Consider the following 12,935-nt stretch of genomic DNA (forward strand, 5'->3'; position numbering starts at 1 on the left):
CACGTACATGTAACTGGCCGCCCGTTTTCATTCCTGCAAACAATGGCTCAATTTTCAAGATCATGTGAACCCTTGTGTCGGAAGAGAGTTGCATTATGGGCATGACGGTGGTCACTGGAGCCGGCGTATGCATCAAATTAGCAGGAACGAGACACATGACGGGAGGCCAGGAAGGAAACCAAAAGAAAAGCAGTGGTTCTGATTGTGGGAAGTCAAACCATAGCGGGGGGAAAACGTTGCTTCACACAAATGGCCGTTATGAAGTCATCAACCGAATGAAGTCAGGAATGTAGAGAACAGTTTTCCTTTTTTAATACATTTTTATATAACCAAGAATATCACAAAGCCTCACTTGTTGTACGCCTGGTCATGACTAAGGATTCCTGAGTAGACAGTATTCAAGTCCCTCTGCTGACAGACTCGTTTACAGACAACTTAGAAGGAATTAGTTATATTGTAGCTTTGGTATAAGGGATTACTCAGAGCATTTTCTTCCTGCTACCACTACAGCCTCATCACCTGACGTTGCTCTATTCTCGATGTCCACATTCTGCTGCAGGGTCCTTGTTTCTGCTGAATCTTCAGGTTGAGTTGTCCATTTTGTGTGGCTCTGCAGGTACATCAGTCAATCCAGGCAGTCATTTGTTCGGGCTCAGCAACAGTTCGACTTCCTCTTCCGATTGTGATCGCCTTGTGTCCTCTCTGTAATACCTGTGTGCAACAGAAAGAATACAGATGACACATTTACAGCATTCTGTATACTGCTCAGAGATCATGGGAGGCTGTAACAGCTGTCGTCTAGGAAACACATAGGATATCCCCACGACAGACCCGATACAGTCACATGAAAATGAAAGTAGATTCACTTTTATGTCATAGGTTTTATGTATAAGGACATAGCATATATAGTCTTTTCCAGGTTTTGAAGTGAAAAGATGTGTCACTTTAGAGTTTAAAGGGGACGCTTAACCAAAAATGCGGGAAGAAACAAAAGAGGGTCTACAAAAAGTTAAACGGACAAAACTGTAATGTAACGTATTTTCTGGACTATAAGCCGCACCTGCATACAAGCCGCATCCGCTCTATTTAAAAAAAAAAAGATACGCAAGCCGCAGATATTTATGTTGTTAGATTAGATATTTACTGCATGTACAGAACCATTTTGAACTGTAAATGATGTACATGTTTGTACCTAAATAGATCCTTTCCTAACAGTGTCTTTTAACACGGCAGTAACTTTGCTGATTAAAATCGACAGAACCAAGAGAAAATAACCAGTATTTATTTATCTATTTATCTGTTTGAAATCTGCTTCTACCTACTTCTATCTGCTAAAGAAGAAGTAGCGTATTCTTCTTTGCATTTATTTTGTCTTAGTTTTGATTCTAATTCCAGTTAGAGCGGCCCGAGCGGTGGAAGAAAAATCCACAGAATAGCTGCACCTTTGTATAAGCTGCACGGTTGAAAACCTATGAAAAAAGTAGCGGCTTATAGTCCAGAAAATACGGTAATTGCTCCTGAACAGTAATGATACATAAAAATGTTGAACCCCAGAATATATTCGTCCAGCCAAGTCTCTGTGAAACATCACACTGGAGTCCCACAATACCTCACACGTTCTGCAAGCGTGTCCAGGGATTTCCCCGTGATCTCATTAACATTGTCTAAAATGTCCATGTGCTCCTTTTTGAATGACCCACGTGTTGCAGACATTGACGTGTACGGCTCTCTGAGTTGTACCAGAACATTTCATACAGGTTGATGACTTGACTGGGACCTGGATTCTTTGTTTTGTTTTGCATAGGCTCTCTGGTGTGCTTTGAATCATCATCACGGTTTCATGGCTTAGTTTCTGCCGCCCTTCAGCCGTCTGGCAGATGTCAGCAGATGTAACTCTCGCGTGCTCTGGTATACAGAGGAGTTCATGGATAACTCAGTGGCTGGAAAGTACCCAGGTTCTCTGGCTGGTTGTTTTTGATGACTTCTCCATCTGACCTTGTGGTGAACTTGCTGGAACATCCACGTCAAGGCAGATTAACGACTCTTCTGAAAGCTTTCCAATCACAAATGAGCATTTTCACTAGAGAATAATCGACTTTAAAACGTTATCAACTATATTAGATTAGCAGCACCTGGCTGCTACTCACTCACTTAATTTCCATGAAAGTACTAAGGATGTACTTTATTTGACGAATTCTGTAATGTGGCATGATCGCATGCATATGTTTTTAGTTAAATCATGTTTTTTAAATTTTGTCTGGATATTTTAATGCTTCTGGATCTCAATAAATCCTTCAAACCAAACAAGCTAAGGTTGTTTCGTTATGGTTGTAGCTTATTTTCTTTCTAATTACCGCTGTTAATGTCAAATGAGTGTCAGGTTCCTCTTTGCTGGATAGAAACTGGCAACAAAGTCTGTCTTTTTCAGAGTTACAGTCTTGGAGAGATGATAGTGGTATGAAACATCAAATTATCACCCATGAATTTGAGGTCTTTCTACCAACTGGACATGAACAGATCGATGCAGCAGCATCCCTACCTCCCCGCTCATAGGCTACTCTTCTGGTTTGAATGTGGCAAAAATGCAAAACTAGTCTGCTGTGTAATTATTCTGAGAATATTCTGAGAATTATTAAGTTTGTATCAGGACAATCTGACATATTTCTTGTCACATGACATAGCTACTGGCCCATAATCACATGACATGGCTGCTGATGTCACATGACCTATTTTCTGGCTGCATACACTCACAGACTCCTTCATTCCACAACATTGCAGTAACACGATGGAGAAACCTTCTGGGGTTCTTCCCTGTCATCACTAGGACTGAAAAAGAAGTTGCACTACTTTGTTTCATGCATCATGCCTCCTTATTTAATTTTTTTTGAAACTACAGTACATTTTAATTAAGTCTGTTGTGTGTATGTGGGGGGGTTTGGGCCCTGTTTTTACTTTTTAAATTGTACAATTTTTAAACAGGAAGCACGGTGGCTTAGTGGTTAGCACTGTTGCCTCACAGCAAGAAGGTCCCCGGTTCGACTCCCAGGCCCAGCAGGGTCTTTCTGTGTGGAGTTTGCATGTTCTCCCCGTGCTTGCGTGGGTTTTCTCCGGGTACTCTGGTTTTCTCCCACAGTCCAAAAACATGCGTAGTAGGTTAATTTATGATTCTAAATTGCCCGTAGGTGTGAGTGTGAGTGTGTCTGGTTGTTTGTCTGTATATGTGGCCCTGTGATGGACTGGCGACCTGTCCAGGGTGTAACCCCTGCCTCTAGCCTGAAAATAGCTGGGACCCCCGTGACCCTGCAAAGGATAAAGCTAATGGATGGATGGACAATTTTTAAACATGTAAAGCAATTTGTGCTACATATATGTATGAAAAGTGCTTTATAAATAAAGTTTGATGGATTGATTGACCACGTGTTGCTGTTGAGTGTTTCGGCTTCAGCAGCTTCAAGGACGTTAACACTTTTTTTCCTATTGTTATAAAATTGTCATTTCAAAGTGTAGGCTACAGTTTGAAGTGGGTAAATAAAAAAGTCCTACTGCCATATTTCATGTTTCACTCTGGCCTAATAGGGTGATTTATTGTATTTAAGATGTCTCCATAATAAACGTTATCGGTAAATGAATCTACGATGAAAATAAAGGCCACGGTTTGTTTTTTAAACACTCTCGTAGCCTGCACTGACTAAATTTGTTAAACGGTTTAACGTCTTTCAATCATCATTTCTTCTTATTTATGTTTGTTTCATTCATTGAAACAGTCGCCACATGTCGCACATCCCGATGTTCAATTATCGTAGATGACCATTTAGTAGCCCGGGCGTTTAATATGCTAAATCCACTTGGACCCCAGGCGTTTATAAGAACCAGGCGGGTATTTGCACCAGGCTACAATTTATTTTTGCAATGAGCAGCACCAGACCATTACTTACAAAGAACATATGAGATCACCATAGTACCACTGGAACTAAAATTGTACACACTGTACACAACACAACACCTCACGACGAGCTCCCGATCACGAATCGTGAGGTCGCAAGAAAATCAAGCGTGTTTGAAATCCTGGTCACTCCTCGTGAAGGAATCACAGTTGAAGCATCTGCGACCCGATTTGACTCATCCTTTCACAGAGAGCATGTACAATCTCTGATGTTACGTCAAAAACTATTATTTGTAGTTTAAGTTTAGCAAATTCACATTACAAATCAATTAATTAATAGCAAAAAAAAGAACGCATTTCCACGTACGGTGCGGGTCGCCGCGTACCCTACGCCGTAGGCTCTGCGTTGGTGTAACGCGGAACCATAAATCAGCCTTTAGTGTGTGCGCTGTCTGCTCTTCAGAAAACCTCTTTTTTCTCTTCTCATTTTGCTGGGACGCCGGGTTCCTCCACCGAGACACAACTTTTGCGGTATGCGTTCTTTGTTGTGTCTAAAAATGATTCGCAGTGCACACACCCAATCAGAAACGGTACAGATATTTTGGGGTTTTAATAATTAAAAAAATAAAATTATAAATAATAAAGAATCCCCATAACTGATGAACTGGAGCTGATCAGAGCTGATCAGAGCAGTATGAACGATACTGTACACAATACAATGCAAATACAGTGTTATTACCAGGTTATTACCGGTAGTCGCCCGGGCGTTTAATTGAACCGGCGTTTATTATGCCAAATGGGCTCGGACCCCGGCGGCTATTAGAGCACAGGCGCGTATTTGCGCGCGGGCGACTATTTGGTCATCTACGGTATCCAGCTGTTGCAACGGTCAACTCCACAGTTGGATTGAACAAAAAAGGTGCCACCTGACAGCAGCGACCTCTGACCTTGATCTATTTTTTTATTCTTCTTTTGTGGAACACATTTGTTGCACATTTTGACTTGAGGTCGAGCTTCTCCTTTAGTTTCACCTCCAAATAGCGGTATACTGGAGTCAAACACAAATGTGCACACATGAGCCTGCATGTGATGTGATTTACATTCCTCCCTCGGGTCTTAGCTGGTCCACTGACATGTGATGACAGCAAGGCAGCGGAGAAAAAGTATGATATGATCCTTAAGATTTAAAAAAAAAAAATACAAGGGCATCTTTGATTCTTCAGAACAAGCAGAAAAGGCTGGCAACTAGTGAAAGACTGACTTCTGGGTGACGTGACTTACGGATAATGTCTTTGACCTGCCGGGACCCGCTCTTCTCCAGCTCGGCTAAAACATTAGCCTCGAAAGTCAAAGAAGCCACTCGTAAGAAAAACTCCCGGACACCATCTCCTGAAAGGACAAAGAGAGCAGGGTTTCCTTAGGAAAAATGAGGATCAAAACAAACTAACAGGAGTTGTTGTGTGTGTGTTTTTCTCCCACCTGACTTTGCAGACACAGCCCAGTACTCTGCCTTGATTTCCTCGGAGAGTCTGATGGCTTCCTGCTCAATATGAGCCAACTGTTCAGGAGACTGTGGAGTGAAATGCAGAGACAGAGATGAGCAATTACAGAGTTGATCAGATTTCACATAAAATACAGAGTAAGAGGTAACTAGAGTGCTCAGTTAATCAGTGACTTGATCAGAAGAATCATTCATTTTTTTATGTACTGATTTAACCAAGGGCACCACTTTATATCATCGATTTTCTTCAGATTATACTAAAAGTTAATTTAGAACTCACAAAATCCCAAAGATGAACTCTAAAAATAAGCATTTCTGTGATCATTTCTAAGCCTCACAAACAAGCCATTTTCCAGAACATCCATGAAACACTAAGGGTTCCATCTAGGGTTGCCACCCGTCCCGTAAAATACGGAATTGTCCTTTATTTGAGAAAAAAATGTTGCGTCCCGTATTGAACTAATACGGGACGCGATTTGTCCCGTATTTTCATTAATTTTTACACCATATTCTAGTTGAATTATTGAAATAAATTTACTTTTACACCATATTCTAGTTGAATTATTGAAATAAATTAACTTTTACACCATATTATTCACCTGTAGCTATATTATACATCCTGGCTGAGGTGGACATACGTAGCATAGGAGGCTATTTCAGTTGCTATATGGTTGTCTGTCTCTACAGTCATGAAAGTTCAATGCTATTAAAGCACTTTAAACTTTAAATCAAAGCATTTTGTTTTTCATATAAAATAAACACATTTTTATTCAGTTTAGAAGTTTTAGGGCTTTTTTTTTGGCTCCTGCGCTGCTGAAATCAGGGCGTCCCTTATTTCTATTTCTGAAAGGTGGCAACCCTAGTTCCATCCATCCATCCATCGTCTATACCCGCTTTATCCTTTGCAGGGTCACGGGGGTCTGCTGGAGCCTATCCCAGCTCATTACAGGTGAGAGGCAGGGGTTCCCCTGGACAGGTCACCAGTCCATCACAGGGCCACATATAAACACACAAACCATGCACACTCACGCTCACACCTACGGGCAATTTAGAATCATCAATTAACCTAGCATGCATGTTTTTGGACTGTGGGAGGAAACCGGAGTACCCGGAGAGAACCCACGCAAGCACGGAGAGAACATGCAAAGGGTAACACTAAGGGTTATTTATGTTTAAATGTCCTTCTTTATTTGTGTCATCTGCCATCATATCAAATATATAGTGTGTATATTTTGATTCTTGACATTATTTGGTCCTGCGACTGCCAAAGTGAAAACATGTAAAGTAAAATATTTAACTCCTAGATGTCTCACTAAAGCTTAACCTGTTGTTCAGCCACATCAAGACAATGATGATGGCTATTGTGGCCACAACTGTAATTTTCACTGTATTATGTATGATCATTTATTTTATTAACTTCTATTTTTGTGTGTAATCGTGGTTATAAAATATCAGAAAGTCCATTTTTCAGAGTTAATGGTCCAAATCCCATAACTATTGTACAAAATTTCCACAGTCAGTGAATAGATTCAACATTAGGCTGACCAAACGTCCTCTTTTCCCCGGACATGTCCACTTTTTACGTCCTGTCCGGGGCGTCCGGGGGGGTTTTATAAATTGATGATAATGTCCGGTTTTCCTTGTGTGTGTATACGTGTATTTAAAGCTTACAGAAGGCTGCATTTAACTGCTGCTATGTCATTCCTGCAGTATTTCTGCAGGTGTTTTGGTCAGTGCTATTATTTGTAATATATTATATTATATTTGTAATCAGCACAAATTATCTGTCCCCATATGATCAAATCCACCATACCCCCTGATGTTTTTCTACAATTTGAGTACTGACTGTAACTGTTATTATTTTAGACATAATAAAAAAGTTGAGTAACTTCTGAGAAGCCTATCTGAATTTCCGTCTTTGAGAGATATTATTTTGTAATATAACTGAATATTCTATCCATACATATAAACTTTAAATATATTAAAATGATAAGGAATATTTGAGTAAACTGCGAGTATCATTTAAGTAGGCTATCTCGTGGCCGGGCCGAGTGTCCTCTTTTTTGAAAATCAAAATATGGTCAGCCTATTCAACATCCCAATTCTAATCTCCATTTAAAGTAATATTTCCTGAATTTCACCCACACTTAGGTCCTTCTTGGTACCAACGAGGAACAGCAAAACACTGGACGGGTCATTTTCCTTCATAGCATCCTCCAGCCACTGTCTGCACACACAACACAGACACATGACACTTAAAAGAGCTTTGCAAAGACATAACAGTTGGAAAATATCAGGCCGTGACGTACCTCGCATGTATTAATGAGTTGGCGCTGCTTAAATCAAACACCACTATGATGGCTGGGGATCCATAAAGAGATGCAGTTTGAAGAGACATTAAAAATCAAACAAGGTGTGTGAATCAGTCACTGGTCAAAGGTGTGCAAAGAAAAAGAAACACGGCGCAGAGGTTAAGACAAATGTACCTTGTGCTCCTCTGTAGTATGTGGAAGCGATGCACTTGAACCGTTCCTGTCCTGCTGTATCCCACCTGAAACAGATCAGACCCCACTCAGACTTATATTGTTGGAGGCGATGGGAGGAAAGATGCTGGATTAAGGAGACTTGGTGTTGAAAAGCTAACATTCATATTGATCATTAGTATCAGTGTTATTCAAAGAAGAAGAAGAAGCTACAGACAGACTGGCTGCACAGATACTATTTCATCATTACATTTATTCTGGTCGTGGTAAATATGATATGATGATGGTGTCAGAAAATATAGCAGATGACACACTTATGAGTCCCGATCAACACTGAAAAATAAGAGAAAATAATTTCTCAGCTGTGATACAGACTCCAAATGATTATGAAGTGTGTTCTGATCACTCTCGTGTTGTATTGACCAGACCGGAGCAACCGGTTAACCCCATACTGAACCTGCAGAGTCAGAGTGGAGACGTAAGGATATACTTACAGCTGTAAACTGAAGGGAACACCAAGAACCTCGAAACGCTCCATCTCAAAATCCACTCCAATGGTTGCTTTGTAGTTTTTATCGAATGCACCTTTACAGAACCTTATGGGAAGAGAGAGAAATGCAAAGAGAAAAGGGTCACTAACTAAATGGTCACTGCTACAAACAGGAGATAAATGTATATATATATATATATATATATATATATATATATATATATATATATATATATATATATATATATATATATATATATATGTATATATATATATATATATATATATATATATATATATATATATATATAGCTTCATTTGACCATTCAGGTCTTTGTAGACCAGCAGTAAGATTTTAAACTCTATCCTTTGACTCACTGGAAGCCAGTGTAGTGATTTCATGACCGGTGTAATATGGTCCAGTTTCCTGGTGTTTGTAAGGACTCTCAGCGTTCTGGATCAGCTGCAGCTGCCTGATTGATTTCTTGTTAAGGCCTGTAAAGATGCCATTGCAATAATCCAACTTACTGAAAATGAATGCATGAATACGTCTATATAGTTTATATAATCAAATTACTTTTGACTCTGAAACTGAACAATCTTTAAAGTGACTGATTCAAACTTACTTAAACTCTCAAAGGAACAGTCCAGAGTTAAAACAGCCTTAGGTCCATAAATAGATCGACTATAACATTTCGTTAGGGAGTCAAAACTATGTGAATCAAAGCAGTTCTGAGAAAAAAAATGAATATGTGTTTGCACCAAAATTGCTCAAAGTTTAGCTGTGGTGGTAATTAACCCTTTACTCAGCAGCCTGTCCTCCCCCTGTGCAGGGGGCTCTGGGAAGCAACAGGCTTGAACCTACATCCAAATAAATTGCTATTTTGAACCTGTAGAGCGGAGAGAGTTCATTCCTCTGCTTTTCACATTTTCCTATTTGTTTCACAAATATATAAATGCTGATCCAGTTCCAGGGAAGTAAAGGCCACAAAAGACTCTACTTTTGTATCTATTGTGGGACATCAGTAGCTGACTTGAATTTATAACAGGATAATAGTGACCGGATGGACATTCCTGTACAAACAGTCCTGTTTACGCACTTTCTGTACACGTACACAGTTGAAATCACTTTGGTTCATTTGTAGGGACCAAATTCTGCGGCACAGACGGTTTTCGACGAAGCACTTCTTAAAAAAAAACATCTACAACTTTGGTTGGTTGTTATTGGTAAGTAAAAGCATGTTGAGGATTCTAATACTGCCAATTGTGTGTGTGCGTCTCACCTGCTGATCAGACAGGTTTTCCCAACTGCAACATCGCCCACCACGATGACCTTGGCAATATTGAAGCTGGCAACAGAAGGCCAAAACTGTTAGTCGTGACTCCATCCAACCACGTCTTGGCAGCAGCAGGGTTTATAAAATGCATGCACAATAAACAAATACTTAACTGGTTACATTTTCTGCCTTTTTTTTGTATATTCTTGTGAATTTTAAATTCTGCTTGTTGGCCTGACTTGCCCGTGTCCAAACCACGTGCATTGTTCTTCTGCACAGCAGCAGATGTACTCATCCATGGCTGAAATGATCTCATTAGCTTGACTGAGATGAGACATGCTTAAGGAATTTACTATACCCTCACGGAAACTACTGGGAGCAGTTTTTTAGCTACCGTACATGTTTGCCAGAAACCGACCAAGATGCTGGTTCTGTTGTTTGTCGTGTTATTTGCAAAACTATCCCCAACGTTATCTTTAAATAGACTACCAGAATAATGTGGTCAGCTGTGGTGGCTTTGGAAGATGGATATCATCTGACCCAGTAGACACAGTGTGACTTTAAGGTCCCTGCCAGAACTAATTCATTTAGTTTGAACACATATCTCAGTGTGCAAATGGAGGGCAGGGAGTTTTCTGTTAGTACGCCTAGTGTGATCTGAACTTACTTCACCGCGTCCGTCTTCTGTACCTGGCACGCGGCCTTCATCTGCGGATGGAAGTCTTCTTTGGTGTGCAGTGCTGCATTTGGACTAAAACACTATAAAAAAAGAAAAAAGAAAAAATGACAAAAAGTCAGGAAATAAAAGAGAAAAGACATCACATCGCATGTATTTTTATTTGCTTAAAAGCAGAATGACCGAAGCTCCATTTAGAAGCTTTACAACCAACAGCACGTTGTTTGTTACAGAGTGTGTTTGTGTACTTTTACGGCTACAGCTGTGCTGGAAAGTTCGTTAAGCTTTTAGTGTTCTAAATATATAGACACATTTTCATTGGAGGGTTTCCTCACATGAGCTGCTCATGTCAGACGATTACAATAGCTAGAAGTAAGGATACAAATCAAATACATTAATTTGCTTTTTTCTGTTACTACTACTTAGTAAAAAATATTGTGGTTGCTGTCTAGCTGCATACCCCATTTCATTTTTAAATGATATTATGAAAGATGCCACAACATCTGTTAGAATTTGTCGGTGTGAGCCAGAATCATTGTTCGATTGTTTGCAGCAAATCGTCTCGACTGAGATGCAGCAAAGCAAGAACAAATTATGGCACTACCACTACCATGTTTCAAAGATGGGATGAGGTTCTCAAGCTAAACAGAAGACCATTTATTTGACCTCGTAATACCTGGCGTCCACTTATGTGGGCATCAAACGTTTTGTTGTCTCTTTCACAATAATTCATTTCTTAATGGGGGCCCAAAGTAACCAGAAAAAAATCACCAGGTCTTAAGAGGTTAAGCCAAAAAGGTTTAATTTTGTGTCCTCTGTTCTGAAGATCAGACAGAAAGTCTATCTGATAATCTATCCATCCATGATCAAACCCAGCTTCAATCCTATCCAGGGTGTGAGGGTCTGCTGGAGCTTATCCCCGCTGTCACCAGGTGGAAGGCAGGGGACACCCTGGACAGCTTGCCAGCCCATCACAGAGCTCTCTTTTATTCCTTCTTTGCAATTTTTCTGATAATATATTTGATTATATTTATCCAAAACAAGCTAAATTAGCGAGTTTGAATTTAAGGACAACAAAGTCAGGACATTTGGCTGGTCCTAAGGAGCATGTGTATGTGAGCATGTATTAACCTTTGGGAGCTGAGTAATGATCCGATCCTTCTTCACCGGTGGCAACATGGTGCTGCAGTTGTTTAGTACCACTCAGGCATGCACTCAAACATTCAAATTGCCACTTTCACTCCAAAAGAAAATTCCTATTCATTTAAGATGACAGAGACTCTTTTTCATCCTCATGTATATCACACAAAAAGCAAGGAGGAGCACAATGAATGTCTTCCAAGATCGCCTGAAAAAGACCAAAAAACCCAGCAGTTAAAATCTTGGACATTACATTCATCATTACATTGTTAAATTAGATTAAATTATAAAAATAAAATGCTGCTTTTCAATCTGTCAAAAAGAAATTGTTTAAAGTGATTCTAAGAATTGCTTACAAGCTTTAAATAAAACTAACATTCACTATAGTATTGTTCAAAAACATTACAACGCTTCCTCCATGGCCACGTTTTTTCTTGGGATGAGCGGGAATTGTAAAAAACAGGACTAAAATCTAACAGGTCAAGCACAAAAGGACCTTTTCATCATTAGAAAGCACACTTACAAAAGAGCTTAAGTAGAGTCATGTTACCTGGAACAGATGAAAGAAGTGGGGTATTGATGGATTTGGCAAATGTGATATCCAAAGTTTGACAACGAAACAAAAGTAGGTTCACAGCAAAGAAGTCAGTGTCCACAGACTCAGATTCACACAGAGAGAAAAGTCCCAGACTGTAATTGCTTGAATTAGCGTGAAGAACCAAGTAACCCGTAAAATAGCACTCCCTTGCGGCTGCGAGCATGTCCACAACATAATTGAAATCCCATGTGTAAGTATACACACACACACACACACACACACACACACACACACACACACACACACACACACACACACACACATATATATATATATATATATATATATATATATATATATATATATATATATATATAAAAAACAAAAAGGTCATTTGTGTTTGATAGATTATTTATTTGTTGTAATAATTCTTCTTGGCAATAAGTACATATATCGTTAGAAAATCTGTTCATTTCCCTTTTTAAATAGTAACATATTTGTAAGGAATATACATTTCTGGAATGAGAAGTAAAGCTGAGTATGTGGGTTGTGCCCATAAAAAGATTTGCCAAATTTTCTCTGCCAATGCCCAACAACTGTTTTGAGCCTCTGATACCCCCAGTTGATGCCAAGAAGAACGCTTCCTCACCCTGTAGCACTTAGGTACCGTAAGCTAGTGGTCTTCAATTCCGGTCCCTGGTGGGCTGGTGTCCTGCACGTTTTAGATGTTTCTGTGCTTTACCACACCTGATTCTAATTCATGGTCGCCATCAGCATATTATCAAAGTCTGCACAAGTCTGATAATAACACAGTTATTTGCATCACCTAAAACATGCAGGATACCGGCCCACGAGGACCGGAATTAAAGACCACTGCGTAGGCTGTCTTCTACAGATTTGCAGTCAAGTTTGCAGGAGCTCTCTGCCCAGACAATCTGGAACCGGCT

General features: G+C 39.7%; 1 protein-coding gene across 1 annotated transcript; it reads right to left on the reverse strand.

The window, feature by feature from the left end:
* Positions 1-308: 308 nt before the first annotated feature.
* Positions 309-12,111, reverse strand: rab34b (RAB34, member RAS oncogene family b). Its single transcript, XM_061740856.1, has 11 exons — positions 12,001-12,111; positions 11,442-11,658; positions 10,302-10,393; positions 9,641-9,706; positions 8,362-8,463; positions 7,871-7,935; positions 7,694-7,745; positions 7,530-7,611; positions 5,363-5,453; positions 5,165-5,272; positions 309-711 (listed from the first exon to the last, which is right to left on the reverse strand). The coding sequence occupies exons 2-11, from the start codon at positions 11,487-11,489 to the stop codon at positions 653-655; spliced, it is 765 nt and encodes a 254-aa protein (XP_061596840.1). The 5' UTR covers positions 11,490-11,658; positions 12,001-12,111; the 3' UTR covers positions 309-652.
* Between the last annotated feature and the right edge of the window lie 824 nt (positions 12,112-12,935).

Source organism: Cololabis saira, chromosome 14 (assembly GCF_033807715.1).
Source record: "Cololabis saira isolate AMF1-May2022 chromosome 14, fColSai1.1, whole genome shotgun sequence".
In the NCBI taxonomy this organism is placed as follows: Eukaryota; Metazoa; Chordata; class Actinopteri; order Beloniformes; family Belonidae; genus Cololabis; species Cololabis saira.

Coding starts and splice junctions, on each gene's coding strand:
- rab34b (XM_061740856.1), bottom strand. CDS start 11,489: ATGTTGCCACCGGTGAAGAAGGATCGGATCATTACTCAGCTCCCAAAG. Junction 9,707..10,301: donor CAGAAGACGGACGCGGTGAA/GTAAGTTCAGAT, acceptor TTCTGTTGCCAG/CTTCAATATTGCCAAGGTCA. Junction 712..5,164: donor GCAGGTCAAAGACATTATCC/GTAAGTCACGTC, acceptor TGTTGCACACAG/GTATTACAGAGAGGACACAA.